This window comes from Caretta caretta, chromosome 8, assembly GCF_965140235.1.
Source record: "Caretta caretta isolate rCarCar2 chromosome 8, rCarCar1.hap1, whole genome shotgun sequence".
NCBI lineage: Eukaryota > Metazoa > Chordata > Testudines > Cheloniidae > Caretta > Caretta caretta.
In genome coordinates, this window is record NC_134213.1 from 98,436,436 (window position 1) to 98,458,828 (window position 22,393).

The 22,393-nt window shown below is 39.9% G+C and overlaps 1 protein-coding gene across 1 annotated transcript in view; it reads right to left on the minus strand.

Moving 5' to 3' along the window:
* The window catches only part of ZFYVE9 (zinc finger FYVE-type containing 9), a 92,150-nt gene that overhangs the window by 20,531 nt on the left and 49,226 nt on the right, over window positions 1-22,393 (minus strand). The window contains exons 5-10 of the mRNA XM_048860832.2: window positions 19,133-19,232; window positions 10,434-10,610; window positions 9,677-9,846; window positions 8,914-9,037; window positions 7,131-7,253; window positions 5,941-6,096 (exon numbers count right to left, since the gene is read on the minus strand). Of these exons, the coding sequence (XP_048716789.2) occupies window positions 5,941-6,096; window positions 7,131-7,253; window positions 8,914-9,037; window positions 9,677-9,846; window positions 10,434-10,610; window positions 19,133-19,232 (850 nt within the window). The remainder of the gene's footprint in view (window positions 1-5,940; window positions 6,097-7,130; window positions 7,254-8,913; window positions 9,038-9,676; window positions 9,847-10,433; window positions 10,611-19,132; window positions 19,233-22,393) is intronic.

A 22,393-nucleotide genomic window follows, 5' to 3' on the forward strand; every position in this document is an offset into this window, starting at 1 on the left:
AAGAAAAGGGGCATGGGTAGAAAATCTACATTTTTAGCAAAGCAGCAGCATGGGGTTCCTGTCCACACAGTATCCCAGGCGCCATGCTCCCTGCTGGAAATGCCTCTTAGAGGATAGGACTATAAATAGAAGGGGCAGACACTCCAATGGACCCCACGCCCTCCCTCTCCTCTCTCTGTCTGTTGATTCACTGCACCAGAAGGAACAAAGGAAGCAGCAGATGGGGGCTCTAGTGCACCAATCATGCGTTTAGGTGCCAAGTTTAAATAGTGAATGAAAATTATGAAAAAAAAATGCCCATGAAAGAGTTCTCTCTTTCCTCTGAAACAGCTTTCTAGTATCTGTCTTGGCTCTCTGCCCATTTCCAAATCACGGAAAACATCTCTTCTTCTTTGCCTATCTTTTCTCCTCTACTATTATTCAAATAGATGTTATGAGCCCAATGCAAAAATTATGGGTGAAGTTCTTCAGTCAGATTACATCATCATAATAGTATCTTCTAGCCTTAAAATATATGAGTCTTTGAATTACTTTAAGTGTAACTATTTAATTCTATACATCTCTCTCATGTACTGTTTGTACCAAAAGACAATAGGAAAATAAAGCTATATACTATTCTACAGTTCTGTGACATGGACTACCGTCCAACAGAGATGATGAAGAGACCAAACATTTCCAATTGTGACTAAAGCCAAGTATTGAACCAGAAGTGAAAGGCACCAGCCTTCTGAAGGTGACAGCTCGAGGGATGCATACTTTGGCTGCCTACAGGACAATTTTCATCCCAACCCAAATTGAAAGTCAGGTTATAAACCCAGCAAGAGTGAAAACTGCAACTCAATCATCCAATACCCTGCTACCATAAACCACAGCCAGATCCTATTATTTACTCTGCACACAACACTTAGTTATTTCAGAAGCTTCTAGCCAAAATGCAATTCTAAATAAAGGAACCTCAGCTATGCTATCCTTCTCAAAAGCATATAATTTAACGTAGACTATGTTATAACTTCCTTGTAAAAAGAAAGAAACCTAGAGTAGTTCCAAAATACAGAGAAAGGTGCCTTTGCTAGTAGTTGCTGCATACATGTGATGTAATAAGATTAATCTTATTTATACATTGCAATAGGTGTGCATGATGCATCTAAAGCAGCTTTGCAGAAGTTCAATACCAACTGTTATACTGGATTACCCTTGACCTTAAATCCCAAGCAGCTCTATAGATTTCTTTTTAAAAAAAAATCATCACACGCCAGTCCATTGGTGTCACTTTCCTCCTGAAGGCCTATTCCCTGACTGTCTTTAGTCCTTCACTGGGACGACTTCGCTTAATGAGCAAAACATTTTGTATATTTATTAGATAATACTTTTTGACCTCATCAGTTAAATTAGTTCATACCAGGAAAGGGGAGGGAAAGGACCACAATGTTTCTTCATTCCTTGCTTTAAACAACTTTCCAGTTTCAGCTATTTCCATATTTTAACTGAGGACAGACCGGCTTCTAACTCGAATTCTCTACCTTGTTATTTACAAACAGATTTTTAGGTGCCAGTATATTCTCATGTACCCTTATCCTTATAACATACAAAATAAGACGTCCCTGCTCAGTGCTCAGTTAAACCATATGGGTGGAGCTTATTAAAATTCTTGATGATTTCCATATCATTTGATGAGGAGTCCAGTGGCACTTTAAAGACTAACAGATTTATTTGGGCATAAACTTTCATGGGTAAGAATAAGTGGGGTTTTTTACCCACAAAAGCTTATGCCCAAATAAATCTGTTAGTCTTTAAGGTGCCACTGGACTCATTGTTTTTGTGGATATAGACTAACACGGCTACCCCTTTGATACATATAATTTGATGAATTCCATGTCAGAGAATTGGTCCCAATTTCTAAATATGTTAATATGCAATTAAGTGGAGTGGGAGCTGCCTTCATTGCACACTCATCCCTCATTTCATCATGAACAGTAATCACCATCAAGGACTGCCTAAGATTAAATGCCATTCCGTAAAGGTGGAAAGTTGTGCAACCTAATCCTGCAGCAATAGAACTGAATCAATAATACTTGGGGGAAACCAGGCCAGCTGAATTTCTACAAAAAATTTCACTCTCTCTTCTTGGAAAAGTGAGAGACAAACCAGAGAGCATGGCAGTGAGGGCCAAATACATACACAGGAGAACCATATATCTAACACTTTGGTGCAACATGCTTTAGAAGATGCCAAGTTTGAGAAAACAAATATAAAGCTGAACACACTAGATTTTTTCTGTGCCTGGCAGCCCTTTACTGAGACATACTTAGGCTAATCACATGGGATAACAGCAACTAATTCAGGATGAAGTAGTGATGTGGTCTGGAAGCACTGATGCTTTACCACCTACTACTGTCCTTGGTTAAGGTTGGTAAAAGTAGGTTTCAGTGACCAATTCACAATTTTCTCATCTTTTCTCCATGCCATGGTACGACCATCTTCCCTAGGTTTTGTCTCTTTGCCTAAGTAATGTATGTTTTGCATTCATCTCTGTGCATTACACTCAGGAAGTGAAGGTCTATGAAACCTCTCTCCTTTATCCAGGTTTTATATGTGCATCTTTTTATATGAACTTTGTATTTGGCTTCTATGTTGCTCCTCTTAATGCTGCATGCTCGTTTAATGAAAAAGGTAATAAAAATTAAACAAAACCTTACGCAAACCTATAATGTGTTTAGGCAGTGGAACTAAATCACCTGTTGCCAGATTTACATTAGTCAATATTAAAATGCAAGTACTTACTATATTCCATCAAAAGATAAGCTAGTGTACTAAGGCGTATCGAGCAGCTTTCAATTAGCATGTCTGACTGCTTCAAAGAAGCCATTGACATGGACAAAGTTCTCGTTTCTCAACTTGCTGGACTTCCTGCTGGGCTTATAGCCAACACAAAGACATCATCATGGGATTACTACTACAACAGAAAAGCATTAGCCTACCATTTCAAAACAAGAAAAGCAACAATTCAGCAGGGAGCTTGACAACAAACAAAGCCTTTAGGGGCCAGAGGGGAAACAAAATGATGGGGAGGAGAGGCTGGAACAGCAATTACACTTGGTTTAAGAGCCCTGCATTTTAAAATATATTTTCTACGGATGCAATCCATACTGAAACCCTGTATCTTTTCTTCAAAATATCTGCAGTTTTGCAATTAAAAACTCTTTATACACCTAACAGACCCCAGCTTGACAGTGAATTGACATGCTTTATGAAGAAAATCATTGCAGTTTCAAAGCAGAAAATTCAAACTAGCATGAACACTGCACTAGATATGGTTTTATGCAACTTTACCTATATATATATATATATAAAAACAACACTTAAGATTTTTACTTCCATAAAGGTGGAGTTGAAAAGTGAAGAACTGAGATGGAAGAGCAAGCACATATATTTAATTTTGTTTCCTGAAAATTCACCAAAGGTGCATGCACATCTCTTGTTACTTACCTAAATCTAGCAAAAATAATTATCACATATTTTCAGTGACAAAAACTAAGTAACCAATTTCTGTATCCTAGCTGTTCAAGACACTTTATTGATAACCAGTATGGTTACACTCCTCCCTATTTATCTTCTGCAGCAAAATTTCTTCAAAAAACAAAAAAATACTTCTGTTCCCTGTCTGCAACACCAATTCAAATACATATATTATAATCAAGAAATAAAAATTGCTAAGCGGGTTTTCAAGCAGTTTCTAATTTCTATAATAAATTCTCATTCACTGCAAATCCACTCTCACAGACTGATAAACATCAGGGGTGCAGCACCTCTGATAAAATGGGCAAAATTGGAAGCTTGGACATGTCTGTAATAACCAGCATGCTTGTTAACAACACCAAGAATTTACAGTCACATGAGAAATTCTCATGGCACCTCACTTTTTCTTCCTCTTGGTGAATAGAGAGGAAAGCAGACAGAGGAAAGTCAAGTCTGCAAGAATCCTATATTTATGTGTGCATATTTTATTTCTCTCATAGGTACATGACTTTGGGAGAGGAAAGGATGGATATGTAAAGAATGCATAATATGCTGCTGTGGCAATTTATCCTGCATGCCATGATTTATGAAAGCCTGAGTGAGAATCATTTTTAAATCATACAACTACTCAAGATACAATTTGTTTCTACTACAGGTCTGAAATATAGCACTATGTATTTTCAAAACTACCTCAAAAACTGGGAACTCTAAGTGCAGGAGTTTGGTTTCTGATTAAAAATTGTAAAACAGCAAGCACTACCTCTCAGCACTGCGATGTAGTACATCAAATTACTACCAGCAGAGTGTTAAAAATAGGACTCAGAATACATTAGGTAGAAGTTATGAATTATGTATCTCCGTAGTGTAATTGTACACCACAGCACTGCAATATACACACCATCATAAAAGACAACAACGACTCTGTGTTGGTGGCTAAGTCAGATTTGGAAATTATTTATTCCCACCGTATCTGAAACCAGTGAGGCCATGTGACAATGGTACATTTTGTATCAAGCACCTTCACTGGACAAGCTGGCCTTTGTTGTACAAAGACAAATATTTTGAGACCTCTTTTTCATTATCTCACTTAACAATTGGATTCAATCGATCATTCAAAGAGAGCTTTGGTTGGATGATTATTCACAATACTTTGTGCAGAACGTGCAATAGATGATCTGTACATGTATATGAATTTTTAATATAAATCCCTGTGTGCAATACGATTTCTCCTCTAGAGGACTAATCTGGAGTACAAAATAAATTAACGTATCTGGATATTTTATACCATCATTTTTTTCTTTATAACTAACGCTTTTTGGATTCTTATGACTGGCAATTGTTAAAGTGACAGCCCGTTTGCCCAGTAATATCTAAATTAGGTACAAAAAAATATGTTAATACAACTTCATGGTTGGGATTCTATACCTATCAAAGACAGGAAATTCTGGTATGATTCCTACAGCAACTGTAATTCATCCATGCCTTACATATATACATAACATTACTTTATGAACTCATTTTTTAGGCTGTAATGTGGCCAACTTACAATTACTATAGGAAATCATAATATTGATAATTTTAGTACATTTACCATAACTACAATGCTTCATTAACGAGTTCTTGCATTTTATTTCCATGTGTTAAAAAATTCTGACTGCAAAGTGAAATTATTATATTATTTATTATTTGTATTACTGCAGTGCCCAAGAGCTCCAGTTTGGAGCCCACTGTGCTAGGTACTGTAAAAACTAGAGCTACCAACTTCAAATTTATGTAACCCTTGCCCAAATTCTGAGGACAGCACCTGGCATACCAGACCAGGCACTGGACAAATGCATGGTAGAATCCCTCTTTACAGACTGCAGAGCTATTTTATGGAGACTTCTCAAGCCCTAATGCTATAATAGCATATGATGGGCCTTTATTCACCTTACCCCCTCTCATGTGTGCATGCATGGCCCAGAAGCATTTCCCCTGCCCTCCCCTAGACACTTTCACACTTTCAGAAGTTAGTAAGGGCTAAAAAGAATTTTACCTTAGAGAGTCACCTTTGAGCTGAAAAATGCAAGAAAAAATTCTATCCAAGTACAACTTTCTGAAAATTACAGACAGCTGGCAAAAGGGGCTTAGAAGGAAAGCGCTTCCCCTTCAATATAATTGTTGCTACTGCAATGCTACCCTCTTCTCCAATTAGAGCTTAGATATATTGTTTTGTTTACTGCACTCCCATTTACCTTAGTGAATATCATACTAATACTGAATACTAATAACTGAAGTGAACTCAGACCACTACCAACTTTGATCACTAAGTTTTCTACTTTTAAATAAAAATAAATTCTCAATTTTATCAAAGCAATTCTCTAGTCCATTCATTTTATTTATTGAAGTTACCTACTACAGATTTCAAATAGAAATCATTCCCACCTGCCAAGGCGTCCCGATAAAGTTGTACAAAATGATTAAAGATATCCTTCGGCAAACACTTCTCATCAGGTAAACACTGCAGGAGAATCACTATCTCCGACTGCCCCACTGCATGCATTCCCTTTGTAGTGAAACACCAGCACTTTCTGTTCACATCTGCAGAGAGGAAAACATGACTCAGGCTGGAAAAAGTAGATTTCCACTCAACATCTGTTGCCATGCCCAAACTTCACTATAGGAAGACAGCATATTTTAAAAAAATCAATTACTCTAACATTGCATAACTCTGGCACTTGCTACTCAGATACCTAAGGCTCTAGGACCCAAATCTTGCACACAAACATGCCTGAACACAATAGAGCAGATCAACACACCGGGTGTCTGCATTCCAAAATAGGGGTGGAATGTGGATGAGGGTAGAGGAATCAGGGGGGTGGCTAATCGGATGGTGCATAGCATGGTCCACTGGGCCACTACACCGCTTCAAGGTTTGGGAATGGGGGATGTAGGACATGTTCCAAGAAAGACCAACATGTTGCTGTTGTGTCAGATGCAGAGAGTAGCAAAACCAGGGCACATTTTTAAAAGTGCATTTTTTATCTTTTGTATGAGCATTTTGAGACCCTAAAAATGTGTTGCTACAAAAGTGTCCTGCTTTTTATTTTGAAATAAAAGTGGAGACCAACTGAGGCACTTAAACTAAAAGCCTCCCCACTCATACCCCCTCCAGAATGTAGACAAGATGACCTGAGAGGCCGGGTGGTTTTCAGCGATCCCCACTGTCTGACTGGGGATCTCACTTCACCCCTTGGTCTGACAGAGCCACAGTCCTGCTGGTTTTCAGAGCATCACTGAAAGATTTATCTGTTTTCCCAGGATTTGAGACGGGTTCAAGTGGATTAACAATTAGGGGAGGATTGGTGAATAAAAGTGAGCCCTGCTGGGTTGGATGAGTATGTAGGATGCTCCAGGCGCACATACAGATAATTTTATACAAAAATACAAACTGGACTAATCCAACCTAGAGCATGGGATAGGTGCGTTTTATAATTTAATAGGAATAAAAATATAGTACATTTTCCTTCCATGCAGCAATTCACAGATTGTGGGTAGTAAATATCAAATGTTTTCAACCAGGAGTATGTATACAATCTTTTTGCCCCCCTCTTATTCAATAAAGAATAACTTACAATTCACAATTTTAACCATGGACAGCAAATTTGCATTTAAAACAAACACAAGAGGGTCAGGGCTGCCATCTTCCAGCTGCTGCATCACAGAGATCTGAGATGGTCTTTCTTCTACAGCATAGTCTATAAGAAAGAAACCCATCATGAAGTCATTTGTTTATTTGGACAGTAATCTACCCAGCAATGTAATCAGCGAAGCAATGACATCACTCTAATGCATACACTTTGATTCACTTACATTTTACCTGACATTTAAAAATGTATTTTGTTCTGATACTTGTTGGGCAGGGATTTTCAAATTTCAATGATTTGGGCACCTGACTCCCACAGGCCCCTTTGAAAATTCCAGCCTTAATTTTTATCAACTAATTTGTATCATTAGCAGTAGCAACTTGAAAAATCAAACCTTTGACTTCCTTTTAGAAACACGTGTTAGACTACAATGTAGAATGCTTAAAAAAAAAAGTTAACACTTAGTATTTCTATTGTGGTAGCACCAGGAGCTTCAGTCACGGAATTTATAATCTAAGTGCAACAGCCTACAGTACAACCGCATAGGAAGGAGCATCATATGAAACCACATTTCACAAAAGCATACAAGAAACTGGACAGAAGGTTCGAATCCTGCGTCTCAAATGTATTCAGTAAGATACTCAAAGTATAGATACTTTCTTTGATTAGATCCATATGAATGGAGTGTTTAAATATAAAGACCCAAACTGGTGAAGTAATCTGTTCTCCTGCCAATGTGTCAGCAATGTGGCATTATAAAGAAATAAGGGAAATTTGGAAGGGTGTTTGTTATCCTGCCACCTATAAACATCTAGAGAGAAAGTTCACCTTACTAATGTGAAAAGTATATTTTAAATATTTGTAAATGTGATTTAAATGTCCACTTGGTAGTTAAAATGTTGTAAGTCAAACCAGGTACAATGACATTCGAATTAATTCAAGCACACAGAAAGTATGATTCACTTAAGATATCCATGTAAAATTGTTGGACTTGTGAGATTTGGCTTGCGTGCTGAAAAGTATACTGTAATTTAATTAAGTAAAGCTAGGTTACTAGTTTCTCTCTGTTACAGAGGTTCAATAATTAGGCAGCTTCACGAATAGCTAATACAGATTGGGGCAGACTGGTTTTGAAAATGAAAGGATGCTTATTTTTTAACAATATCCGAGATAAAGTTACTTACCGTCTAATTAGAAATATGCTGAACTAACCACAAATTTTAAAGGGGAACTACCAAAAAGTGAAAATTGAGCTAAGGCCTCTAATAAATGCTAACGCTCTCCTAAGAACTTCCTGGTTCACTTAAGATACTCACAAGTATGAGAAGTCTCATCACAACCAATGGTATTTATGATGTCATTGAATTATGTATTTTCGGATACCTTCAAACCAAACAGAAGTTCCAAGAAAATTTCACAGAGTGGAAACATGAATATTTATATGACTAATTAAAATGTATCTCTGTGTTGAATGTTCCCCATAGCCTGATTAATGAGGAAATTAGCACATACTTCTGGGCTCAATTTAAATTTTCTTTTTTGCTTTGTATTTTACTTTTAATAGTAATTTCATTGTCTGAACAATGTTTTCTACAGGTGCTTGTAAGCACTATCTACGGCCAAGTCAGTTAACTACACATTAGTATTCATCGTTAATATCTTTAGGCTATATCCAGGATTCCACTTTCTATCTATATGTGGCAGCCTGAATTGTTAAACTGTCACCAGTGAATGCCAAAAATAAGTGTCCATTTACCCCTACTGCTCTCACCTCCTTTTACTCCAGTGGAGATCAGAATTGGAGGAAGACCATCTTCAGGAATCAGGTTCATCGCACTGCCAACTGGACTGCCAACCTGAGTTATACTTCCCGAGAATCCAGAAGTGTTATCAGTCTACAAAAAGGAAACAATAAGAAAGGACAACATTTTCTAAAAAAAGCAAGAGCTGGGTAGACTTCACCCTTAGATTGCTAGATGTAGGTGAAAGAGATATACCTCTGATAATTCTATAGAGTGGATATAAGTTAACCCTTGGTACATGACATTGACACAGACTAAGACAGACCCAGCACCTCCTCTCTCTATAAACACGTGTACAAACAAAACAGAAACAAACCAGCTACGGTTACACCAAGCTTCTGCCCACGATTTTGAAAATATTTACCGGAGCGCCATTCTGGACAGCTCCAGCTGAATTTAAGCCCTGCCCTTTATGCATACAGACAGGCCATATACCCAAAGCTTGGAAAACTCCTTGAATAGTACTGGCCTGATACTGGATTAGAGCTCTAAAATGCTACTGCATAATGGCATATGCAATTCAATGGCTCATTCCAAAATATATAGCCAGCTTCAGGACTCTGCAAACCTCAAAATCAGCCTGGACATAAGCCATACATATTACTAAAAGAGAATCTTAAATCAACAGACTTCACATATCAGTCTCACTTAAATTGCCATAGAACTGAATGTACCATCCAGGACAATGTGACCATGCTGTTCTAAACAACAAACAGCACAATGTTTCCTCACCTCTGCTGATAGAGTGCTGTTGGTCACAGGCTTGGCTGGATCATGTGACACTGCTAGGGTGCCTACAGGAGTTGTCCCAGCCACTGTCAATTTTGCTGCATCAGCAACTTCTCCATTAGGTAATATCCCATCAGCAAACCAAACACGTCTTTGTTCTCTGGGTTGAGCCACTAGAGAGAAAAACAAAGCTCAAAATCTTGCAGCAACATGAACTAGAAGCTTCGCTCAAGAAAAGTGAAGGTGTTTAGTTCTAATGTAAAAAGTAGCAATGATAGCAGGGATATGACAAATCCATATTAACATTATTAGGCAAATATTGAACACAAATTCAAACGGTGGCAGAAGGGCACCAGGGTCAGTGGGTGATAGTACTATATTACCCAGTAGAGATGGGAGGAACAAGTGGTAAGATGGTATCTGTGCAAGATTCCCTAGACTAAGAAAATAAGACATATCTACTTAATCAGTACAAGAAAAAAAAAACTTTATTGCACATATAGGGCTCTCGGATATAATTCCTACACACTGAGTACTTTAGAGAAATATCTGCCAGCATGATTAGGAACAATCATCTCCATGTGTTTGGAAATTACATTTGTACATATATTTCCTGTCTGCATTTCTCCTTCCCTTTGATCCCACCCACAACATGACAAGTGTCCTTAGCTGCAAGGTTTGAAAGGGGTGTGTTACCAGGGATTCACATTAACATTTAATCAAAGCTTGTTTAGAAGAAAGAATGAAAGCGTTTTCTTACTTTCTGCTCCAGGGTGCTTTAAAACTCCCACAGGTACCATCACAGTGGGAGGTGGAGAGCTCAGGGCTCCTGAGGCCTGAGCTTGCTGCAAGGGAGGGATAGTAGAACAGTATTCAGCAGGATTGTTAGGGTTAGGACTCTGGCTTGAGGCACTCATCATGTTCTCCCAGGCTTGAGCTAAAGCAAACAGAAAACAAGAAATGTGAATATACATCTAAGTACACAACGCTCCATGATGATGGTTAAATTCACAGCTACAATAGCTCTGGGCTTTTCCACCTACCCTGGCCAATCTCTTCTTACTTTGGTTAAAAACAGAGAGGACTTATACAGAGAGATTGTGATTAAAGAACAAAATTGAAGAAAAAGTATTGGTGTTTTGTGATAAGAACCTCAGCTCACATGGAAGCGTATTCCAAAATTGTTAGCTATATATTTTGGTGTTAGTGGCACTTAGTTCCTTGTCCGTCGTTTTGTTGTCTCCTTAGAGGATCTGAAAAATCAATATTTATGTATACAATATCATAGAGTCACACGGTGCTCTACAGACAGACAAAAGCCTCACCCTTTACCGTGAAGATTTTACAATCTAGGTTACACAACACCAAGGCAACAGATTTACTTTTGCAAATGAGTACAGTACATTGTATTTTTTTATATCCAGAATAAACCAGTCTACATTAACACCTTATTTTTCAAGGTATGAAGAAGTCTGTGTGCTGTGAATTTTTGAAGGCATGGCCTGAACTTGAACTCAACCCAAAAAACCCCACATGATTTTTAGTTTAAACACAACACACACAACTTTTAAGTCAACGTTAGTCAGAGAACAAGCTCTTCTCTTTTAGTCAGAGAACACTGCAGAACTAAATCTCAACTGAGCTATTTATTGGGTTGTCTATATTGTCAAAAGCACATAAAAAGGTGTGCACCTGTACAAGATAATCATGTGATTCACACATGCAGAAGAGCACACTGCATCTTCAAATAAATATATATGAACATCTTTAACTACAGAAAAGCAAATAGGACATAAAGAAAAATAGCTCTTTCTTGCATCAACCTATAAACACAATACAGAGCCAGTGAAAGGATTTTGAGCCCTTTAAGACATTTCAATTTGAAGAGAAAGGTAGGGCAGATTCAACTATTTTGAAAAAGCAATTCAGTGTCAATACAGAGTCTGGACATATAGGAGGGAGACTTAAAACAAAGGAAACAGATATCCTTAGGATCCCCTTCTTGGGATACCCAGAGCAGTTTTGTTTCAATCTTCTCTCCTTCACTTCATGACAGCCTGTGTCAGTTCAGAAATAGCTATCAACTAGAAACACCTTCTCAGACAAAGATGGTATCCAGAACTGTAATTAAGCACATACTCTGTCTATGGATAAGCACTATCGAACAAAAAATAGTGAAATGAAAATCCAATCCAGCAACCAAGTGAAATAACTACATCTAAAGTATAATCTATACAAGTGCAAAGAATGACTAACCCACTGCTCTGAATTACAAAAATCTGGAACTGCAAGGAAACTGATTGGATCAGGTGAGATTAGATCTGGTCAAATGAACTGACAGGCAATTGACTAGCAAAAGGAAAACATCATTACAAAGCACTGCAGATGGACAGAAACACAGATGACAAGTTGGCCCAGAGGCAGATACGTGCTATTATGCAGGCAATGCTTTCCCTAAAATAAAACAAGTAGTGGTGTCACCATTGTCTACCACTGATGTGTATCAGTGCTGGCAACAGGACAGAAAAGCTTTTAAAAGGAAATCATTGTAACGTGATCAATTTTGTTATACCTCTTTTCAAGAACATTTGGTTTCAACTAAAATATTTTCAGGTTCCTCACTTCTCCAAAACAAAAACAAATCCTACTCACAGCCAAATGGAGCCAGCGGTCTCTAGCCAAAATCATGCATACTTCATTGTTCTTGTTCAGTACATTCTGAAATGTATTAATGTCTCTATCTAAAATGTAACATTTCTCAGCACCTTTGTCATAGGAACAGCCCTACTTGGTCAGACCAATGTTCCACCTAGCCCACTATCCTGTCTTTTGACAGGAGCCAGTTCCAGATGCTTCAGAGGAAATGAACAGAACCGGGCAATTATCGACTGATCCATCCTCTATCCCAGCTTCTGGCAGTCAGAGGCTTAGGGACACCCAAAGCAGGGGCTGCATCCCTGACCATCTTGGCTAATAGCCATTGCTGGACCTATCCTCCAGGATATTATCTTCAGTAATTCTTTTTTGAATCCAATTATACTTTTGGGCTTCACAACATCTCTTGGCACCAAGTTCCACAGGTTGACTGCAACGTGTGAAGTACTTCCTTATGTTGGTTTTAAACCTACTACCTAACGATTTTATTGGGTGACCTGTGGGGCAGGATGGGAGAAGACAACCTGGGCCCTGCGGCTGGCCCCCTACCTGGCCGGCGAAGCCCAAGTGGCCTATATGGCCCTGAGTGAGGAACAGGCCAGGAGCTACGACACAGTAAAGGCAGCCATCCTAGATCGGGTGGACTGTCCGCCGAGAAGTACCTCCAGAGGTTCCAGGCGGCAAGGTGGGCAGTCCCGGGCATTCACCCAGTAGTTAATGGACTGGGCCACCCGATGTCTGAGACCTGACACCCAGACAGTGGGAGAGATCATGGAGGCGCTCATCCTAGAACAGTTTTTACATGGCCTCCCCAAGAACAAAGGGTATGGGTGAGACACCACCAACCCAATACAGTAGAGGCAGCGATAAAACTGTCAGAGGAGTATGCGGAGGCAAACTTCTCAAGGAAAGAGGGACACCCATACAAGGAAGAAGAAACCAGGAGAAAATCCAGGGAACCCTCGACTGGAAAGGGTCTGGAGAAAAAACAGGAGAACAACTGGGGAGCTCCCACTGGGACCAGGCCGCTCGTCTGCTGGCAATGTGGGCAACCAGGACATAAAAAGGGGGACTCCCTGGACATGGAATGTGGCTTTGCAGAGTTTTATGGGTGGACCAACTCTGGAGGGTAGGGGAAGGGGCGGAAACTGTCCACTATTCCCGTGAGGGTGGGGAGGAGACCCCAGTGGGGTCTGGTGGATACAGCCTCGGACTGCTCTCCTGTAAGGAGCGGGCTGGTGAAGCCGCAACGGGTGATTCTGAGATATCTGAGCCAATAGCGATTATCTTTGAAAAGTCATGGAAGACTGGAGAGATTCCAGAAGACTAGAAAAGGGCAAATATAGTGCCCATCTATAAAATGGGAAATAAGGACAACCCTGGGGAATTACAAACCAGTCAGTTTAACTTCTGTACCCGGAAAGATAATGGAGCAAATAATTAAGCACTCAATTTGCAAACACCTAGAAGATAATAAGGTGATAGTTAACAGTCAGCATGGATTTGTCAAGAACAAATCATGTCAAACCAACCTGATAGCTTTCTTTGACAGGGTAACAAGCCTTGGGGATGGGGGGAAGCGTTAGATGTGGTATATCTTGACTTTAGTAAGGCTTTTGATACTGTCTTGCATCACCTTCTCATAAACAAACTAGGGAAATACAACCTAGATGGAGCTACTACAAAGTGGCTGCATAACAGGTTGGTAAATCGTTCCCAGACAGTAGTTATCAGTGGTTCACAGTCATGCTGGAAGGGCATAATGAATGGGGTCCCGCAGGGATCAGTTCTGGGTCCAGTTCTGTTCAATATCTTCATCAATGATTTAGATAATGGCATACAGAGTGTACTTATAAAGCTTGTGAGCGATACCAAGCTGAGAGAGGTTGCAAGTGCTTTGGAGGATAGGATTAAAATTCAAAATGATCTGGACAAACTGGAGAAATGGTCTGAAGTAAACAGAATGAAATTCAATACGGACAAATGCAAAGTACTCCACTTAGGAAGGAACAATCAGTTGCACACATACAAAATGGGAAATCACTGCCTTGGAAGGAGTACTGCGGAAAGGGATCTGGGGGTCATAGTGGATCACAAGCTAAATATGAGTCAACAGTGTAATGCTGTTGCAAAAAAAGCAAACATCATTCTGGGATGTATTAGCAGGAGTATCGTAAGCAAGACACGAGAAGTAATTCTTCTGCTCTTCTCCATGCTGATTAGGCCTCAACTGGAGTATTGTGTCCAGTTCTGGGCGCCACATTTCAGGAAAGATGTGGACAAATTGGAGAAAGTCCAGAGAAGAGCAACAAGAAAGATTAAAGGTCTAGAAAAACATGACCTATGAGGGAAGACTAAAAAAAATGGGTTTGTTTAGTCTGCAGAAGAGAAGACTGAGAGGGGACATAACAGTTTTCAAGTACATAAAAGGCTGTTACAAGGAGGAGGGAGAAAAATTGTTCTTCTCAAGCTCTGAGGATAGGACAAGAAGCAATGGGCTTAAATTGCAGCCAGGGAGGTTTAGGTTGGACATTAGAAAAAACTTCCTAACTGTCAGGGTGGTTAAGCACTGGAATAATTTGTCTAGGAAGGTTGTGGAATCTCCATTATTGGGGATTTTTAAGAGCAGGTTGGACAAACACCTGTCACGGATGGTCTAGATAATACTTAGTCCTGCCTTGAGTGCAGGGGACTGGACTAGATGACCTCTCGAGGTCCCTTCCAGTTCTATGATTCCCGGTGCCAAAGTGAATTTGGAGAGCATCCATGGGGATGAGGCGCAGTGCCCAATGGCCCAGGTGCCCCTTGAGGTCCAGGACAGGTTCTGCTGGAAACGGGTCTGGGTAGTAGAGGGCCTGCTGTACCCAGTGGTGGTGGGCATTGACTGGGACCCCTGCCTAAGAGAGAAAGGAGGTCAGGGGAGAAAGCCCATTATAGAAAAGGCACGGGGAGACTCCTTGAGGAAGAGGGAAGGGATCTCTGAAGCAGAAAACCCTAGAAAACAGAGCCCGAGTCAGGAAGGACAGGAGAAGGAAAGAATAGAGGAGGTATCCGCCCCGTGGCCCTCAGTGGAGCTGAAGGGCCTAACAGAACTCCCTGTAAGGGGACCCACGGAAGATGAGACCCAGGCCCCACTTGACAGTTTTTGGGAACCTGAAGTCTTGGGTGTCCAGGGGAAAGCTGGAATCAATCCTGAACCCCTGTCAGAGGCAAAGGGAGAAAGGAAGGGGGGCACGTCTGGGGGTGTGAATGGTGAGAGGACCTGTGGGTGGCAGCAGAGCTATGAGAGCGACTACCCCCCACGCTATGTGGCTTCTGCGGGTTGGGGATGGCTGAACCCCACAAGAAAGACCCGGTGGGTCACCAGAAAGATGAGGGAGGATTTCCCATATGGCCCCGCCCAGTAGGGGGGCGAAGAGGACTTGGATGGACGAACCTGGTGGCTGGAGAAGGGGGGGGGGGGGCGGACGTGTGTGACAGGGTGTTGGGCAAGAACTGCTGACTCAGCCCTCTGTCACACTATTCCTGGATGGAAATAAATTGGAGCTGGCTAGAGAAAACCTGCACCTAATTGGTGAATGGGAGACAGCTGCCTGTCCAATTAGCCTGGGGAAGTATAAAAGGCTGGGAGGAAGGAAGCTGGGGGTGGGAGCGAGGGAGTGGAAGCACAGCCATAGCTCTTCCCTCCTGAGTGCAGACTCTAGAACCCAAGCTGTATGTGGTGAAAAGGTGGTGGAAGCAAAACCTTTAACAAACAGCACCAGTGGTTTCTGAACCCCAGGGTCTCCGAGTGACTTTGTCAGCACAGCAGGGGCAGGAGCCAAGAGGGCCTTACAGCACCCTGCTACAAGTGGTAACAGCTAATTGAGACCCCATTATTTTGTATGTATAGTTGGAATTATGTTTTCCAATTTGCATTACTTTGCACTTATCAACACTGAATTTCATCTATAATTTTGTTACCCAGTCTCTCAGTTTTATGAGATCCCTTTTTAACTCTTCACAGTCAGCTTTGGACTTAACTATCCTGAGTAATTTTGTATTGTCTGCCAACTTTGCAACCTCACTGTTACCCACCTTTTCCAGCTCATTTATTAATATGTTAAGCACCACTGGTCCCAGTACAGATCCTTAGGAAACCCAGTTATTTACCTTTCTCCGCTGTGAAACGTGACCCTTTATTCCTACCCTTTGTTTCCTATCTTTTAACCAGTTACTGATCGATGAGAGGACCTTCCATCTTATCCCATGCTTACTTTGTTTAAGAGCTTTTGGTGTGGCACCTTGTCAAAGGCTTTCTGAAACTCCATGTACACTATATCAACTGGATCACCTTTGTCCACATAATTGTTAACCCCCTCAAAGAATTCTAATACATTTGTAAGGCATGATTTCCCTTTACAAAAGCCACGTTGACTCATCCCTCAATAATATTGTGTTCATCTACATGTCTGATAATTCATCAAAAACCAATGTCATATTTGTGCCTACCTTTAATTCCTAGTTACTGTAAACTACAATTTCTTACCATGCTTCTTATAGCCTCCAGTGGAAGATGTTGATATTTAGCACTTTATATTTTTTCAAATTGCTTCACAATCATTAATTAATCTTTAACACTCCTTTGAGAGAGATAAAAATTATTCCCATTTAACAGCTATGGAATCTGCCCAAAAATTTTGAATGCCATACTTGAGCATTCACAACTCCAGCTGAAGTCAATGGGACCTCCAAGTGTATTCAGGTCCTGTGAAAAATCAAGCTCTAAGATGAAGTGTCAACAGAGAACACAAAAAGCAAGGCATCCCAAAATTAGTGGACACTTCTGAAAACTTGGCCTAAGTAATTTCAGAGACTGAAAGATTATAAAGCCAGAAGGTACCTCCACTGTAATCATCCAGTCTGTCCTCCTGCATAACACAGGACATAATACTTCCCTAAATTAATTCCTGTTTAAACTATGGGATTTCTTTTAGAAAAACATACAAATTTGATTCTAAAATGTGTTGTGATGAAGAATTCACCACAATCATCTTACAATCATCGTTTGGAACATCTTACCATGGTTAATCACCCTAACTGTTGAAAAACTGAATCTTATTTCTAGTCTGAATTTGGCTATCTTCAATTTCCAGCCATTGGATCCTGTTACACTTACGACTCTTAAGAGTGAAGAGCCTATTATCCAATTAGTGTACACATTTGTGAATATCTTTAGACTGTGCTTAAATCACCTGTGACAAAGTTCCTCCTCTACCTTGGTGGGTCTTGCGCTTATTGGCAGATTTGCTTGCCTTGGAGTTTCACGGCAGCCCTCAGTTTGGCCGTTTTCGTGAACCCACAGTCCAGGTCAACTCCTCCTGTGTGTGACCAGGAGTTGGGAGGTTTGGGGGAACCCGGGCCCACCCTCTACTCTGGGTTCCAGCCCAGGGCCCTGTGGAATGCATCTGTCTAGAGTGCCTCCTGGAACAGCTGTGCGATAGCTACAACTCCCTGAACTACTTCCCCGTGGCCTCCTCCCAACACCTTCTTTATCCTCCCCATAGGACCTTCCTCCTGGTGTCTGATAGTGCTTGTACTCCTCAGTCCTCCAACAGTATGCGTTCTCACTCTCAGCTCCTAGCGCCTCTTGCTCCCAGCTCCTTACATGCGCCACAAACTGAAGTGAGCTCCTTTTTAAACCCAGGTGCCCTGATTAGCCTGCCTTAATTGATTCTAGCAGCTTCTTGATTGGCTACAGGTGTTCCAATCAGCCTGTCTGTCTTAATTGTCTCCAGAAGGTTCCTGATTGTTCTGGAACCTTCCCTGTTACCTTACCCAGGGAAAAGGGACCTGCTTAGCCTGGGGCTAATATATCTGCCTTCTATTACTCTCCTGTAGCTATCCGGCCCGACCCTGTCACACACCCCTTAGCCTTCTTTTTTGATAAACTTGAGTTCCTTGAGTCTCTCACTATAAGGAATATTTTCCAATCCTTTAATTGTTTTCATGGCTCTTCTTTGAACCCTTTTCAATTTTTCAACATCCTCCTTGAATTGTGGACACCAGAAATGGACACAGTATTCCAGTTGTAGTAGTACTAGTGTCACATACAGAGATAATATAAACCGCCCCCCTTCTATTCAATAGTCCTGTTTATACATCCAAGGATTGCATTAGCGCTTTTGGTCCCAGCATCTCCCTCAGAGCTCATGTTCTGCCAGTAATTTGCCTGGAGCCAAGATCAGAACACAAGAGTTATTTAGCTGTGCCTATGCCTCAGGAGTTTTTCCTGAACTCAGTCCTTTAGACCAGGCCTCCTTCTCTGACACGAAGTAGTTAACAATAGTGATGTTATTTAATAAGTCAGCTAGTAAGAAATGAAGCAGCATCCTCTTGTGGACTAAGATTCTTTCATGATTTCCCTATAGTATGTAATCTAGAAAGGGACACAAATGTGGGTTTCTTCCCTTTGGTCTCCTGTAGGAGCAGGTAACAGATCAGCCATTTGTAAGAAAACAAGCAGAGCAAGCTTCCATCCTTTCCTTCATACAAAACAAATCTTCTGAAATCCAAGCAGGGTGCTTTATGAAATAAGCTCTTAATCTTTCTGCAACCTTACCTGCTTTTTAGGTTTCACTAATTATGTGTGGTACAAGAGTCCCCAAGTCTCACAAGGATTGCAAATTGAGTTCTTTAGAGCCTTTGCATTTTTAAATATTTGCCAGTAAGAATATAGTGTTTTCAATAGGCTAGGCATACATCAGCCACTGACCAACACAAAACCAGTAAAACTTTGCATTTAGTCCCTATTCTTCTACTTACCATTCATTAGTACTGAATGGCAGATTACACACACTCTGGCTTCTTTTCTGTCCATGTACAGCAACTTGCATTTCAGACTGCAGCATGCTGCACAGAAAACCTGGAGCAAAAGAAAAAACACACTGAATCACTCAATGTTTCATGATAAGAGTAATTTAAATAGATTAATTCAGATACTGAATACATTAGAAAGTGCAAAATTAGGAGGCAAATTATCAATAATCCTTCAACAGTGTCACAGTGAAATTGATTAAGATCAAATGACCTAGTATCAGTTTCATTAAATCCTACTGGAGTAAGTGCTATCTGCAACAATATAAATGTACACACTCCCCACAGGAGTAATTTAAAAATGCAGGTTTGAGATAATGGCTAATGGATCAGGAAAATCATATATGTAATCCCTCAGTGAATTGAGAGATTGGGAATTAATAGAGGCCACCTTTACAGCTCTCTGGAATGAATCATGTTTAAAACACAACACTGGGAAAGTGCTCAGGCAGTTTCTCTGGTCACTTAAATCGAAGCCAAAACTGGATGGGGAACTGTGACATACATTTCAGAAGAAAGGACATCCATTTTGTCTCTACACTTGAGACCTGCACTGTTGTAACTCTCAGTAGTTCAAATGAATCACCAGCCATCCTGGCTACCTATTAACCCGTTGGTACATAGTACACCTATCAATTCCTGCAGTATCCATGCATTATGGGTACCTATCCCACAGTTCCCACATAAGTCCCTCCCAAAAGTAGAGTTTGGGGGAACAATAATCCACTGTTAGATGCAGTGCCAAAATGTATAAATTAGTATTTTTCAATATATAAAATAGCAAGAAATTGTGTAAAATTAAATATCAGCGTTACATATTTTCAAAGAAGAAAAGCCTTATGATCACTGCATTGCATTTTATAAAAGAGAAAACTTATATGTGCAGAATTATTGAAGCTGCAACAAGAAAGTAATCAGGAGTTCAAGACTCATTCCACACCACACGGGTTGCTAAAGGGGAACACTGCATGACTTGTGCTGGAAGGACCAATAAGAATGCTGCAGCTGCATTGCTAGCACTTTCCACCTGCTCCACGACTAACAGCTCAGTGATTCTGGGCAGCATGCTACAAGAAAGTGCAATTGTAACAACAATTGTAATGCTTGTGCACCATTACAAACATTTGTATGGAGACATGAGGTACTTTACAGATGTGGCAATGCAATGGTGGCTGTAATGCCCAAATTCTCCAGTACAGACAAGATTCTGGCCAGTCTATCTTAAGGTTTACAATGTGTATTTAAATAAAAAGTCAATGTTTTCCCCTATGTGTCCCAGGGCTTTTGTTCAGGTGGCATATGAAGCCACTGATGAGTGCACGTTTCATGCAGAAAAACAGCTTAAAGCATATGAAATTTAGACACATCAGATACTATACTGTAAACACTCTCTGAAAGTCAAGTCAGAATTTTGGATTTCAACCCAAAGTAGTTTCAATTTTATTTGGTTTTCATATGCATAATTAACAGTATATCTTTCTTTTAATCTTCATAGATCTTCATGTAATCCTATACTTTTTCCCTACCCCAACTACAACATTTCTAAATCTTGCACATATTAAAACTAAATACAAAGCCCCATCTACACTACAAATGAGCCAAGGTACTCTGTTCCATCAGTTAAACATAATAGTGTCTGTCTACCTCCTAGCCCAGTTAAAGTGACACAGTTTGGTTCAGTGTGCACTAAAAATGTTGGCCATGTTGTAACTAGGGGCAGCCATTTTGTAAATAGGTCCTGTAACTTTGTTGTAGTTTGTAACGTAGAGATGAAGCTCAAGCCTGAGACAAGATTTTAGCATACAAATGATGTGAGCTGGAATAACAATTTTGTCGCCTGGATGATCTCATCTAATGGTGTGTAAACTGTAAAATTTCCTTTTCTAATTATGTCTGCTATACTTTACCAGCTTTTAAAGTAACATTACCAGCACTGGTTTTGGAGTAATTTATTTTAAAATATTCTGCTTCATTTCAATTCTTAAGGACGCCTATCCCCTGCAAAATTCAGTTCAGATTTAAACTAGGAGGACAATTACAGAACATGGAAAAATCAATGTCCTCAACCACAGACCAAAGGACTAAACTAATTAATTTCTAATTCAGGACTTTTTGAAGAAGATTACATTCTGCATTTAACAAAGCTTTTCAAGCACAATGATTTCTATGATCTAAATACTAAACAGAAATAAATAGTAGAATGACAAAACATTAACACCTGTTCTCATTGGCATCTTTAACTTTGTAGTAGGGTAGAGTGCAGGTGTTACATATAATCAAATATAAACAACATTTAAGGTGAAAGTGAAGTGTGCTTTCCTGTTTTTCAGCAATATATATATATACAGTATATCTGAAAGCAACGGTCAAGCAATTAGTATTTCACATAGCAGAAAATAGCAGCTTGTTTAAAATTCAGCAAGTTTGCACAGTGCAGTTACAAGATTTTATGTTTGTTTTTGTTTTACTTCTTAGTGCAAGAAGAATCACTAGTTTGGCCTACAGAACAGAACAGAACTGTCACATACAAATACTCCACTTGTTCTACACAAGGATATCACAGGTGACCACTACAGATGGCAATGGAAAATACATATACAAAATAATAACAATTAAAATCAATAGTTTCTCCTAAAATATATCATCACTTTTCAGGTTCTTAAGTTTAAAACAAAGTTTGGTAAACATGCATATTTAATTTCTACCATCTCCCCTGATGTTCAGTGGCTCACACTGATTTTGTCAATTACTACACAAATTAAAACAGCAACACTTTCTCCAGGCACCATCCAACTATTTTTAAATGCAGTTTTTATTCTTAGGACTTTTTGCGACAACGGTTAGTTTTAAGAGAAACTGTTGTGTTACAATTCAGATTAAGAATCTCTTAGATTATTAACACTGAACATTTTAAAAATCTACATTATTTTTGCCCCTTATGAGGTTTATTTAGCTATGTATTTCTGTTTACCCTTCAGTCATTTTCACTTTTTGTTTCTCATTCAGCAACAGTAAACTAGTCTCAGAGTTTAAGGCTAGAAGGGACACCAGATCATCTATTCTGGCCTCCTGTATATCACAAGACACTAAATACCACACAGCTACGACACACCAAACCCAACTACCAGAATTAGACCAAAACATTATAGCCTTCAGAAGACTAAATGGCTGTGTGCCACAGGCAGAGAACAGCAGGGACCAAAGGGCATC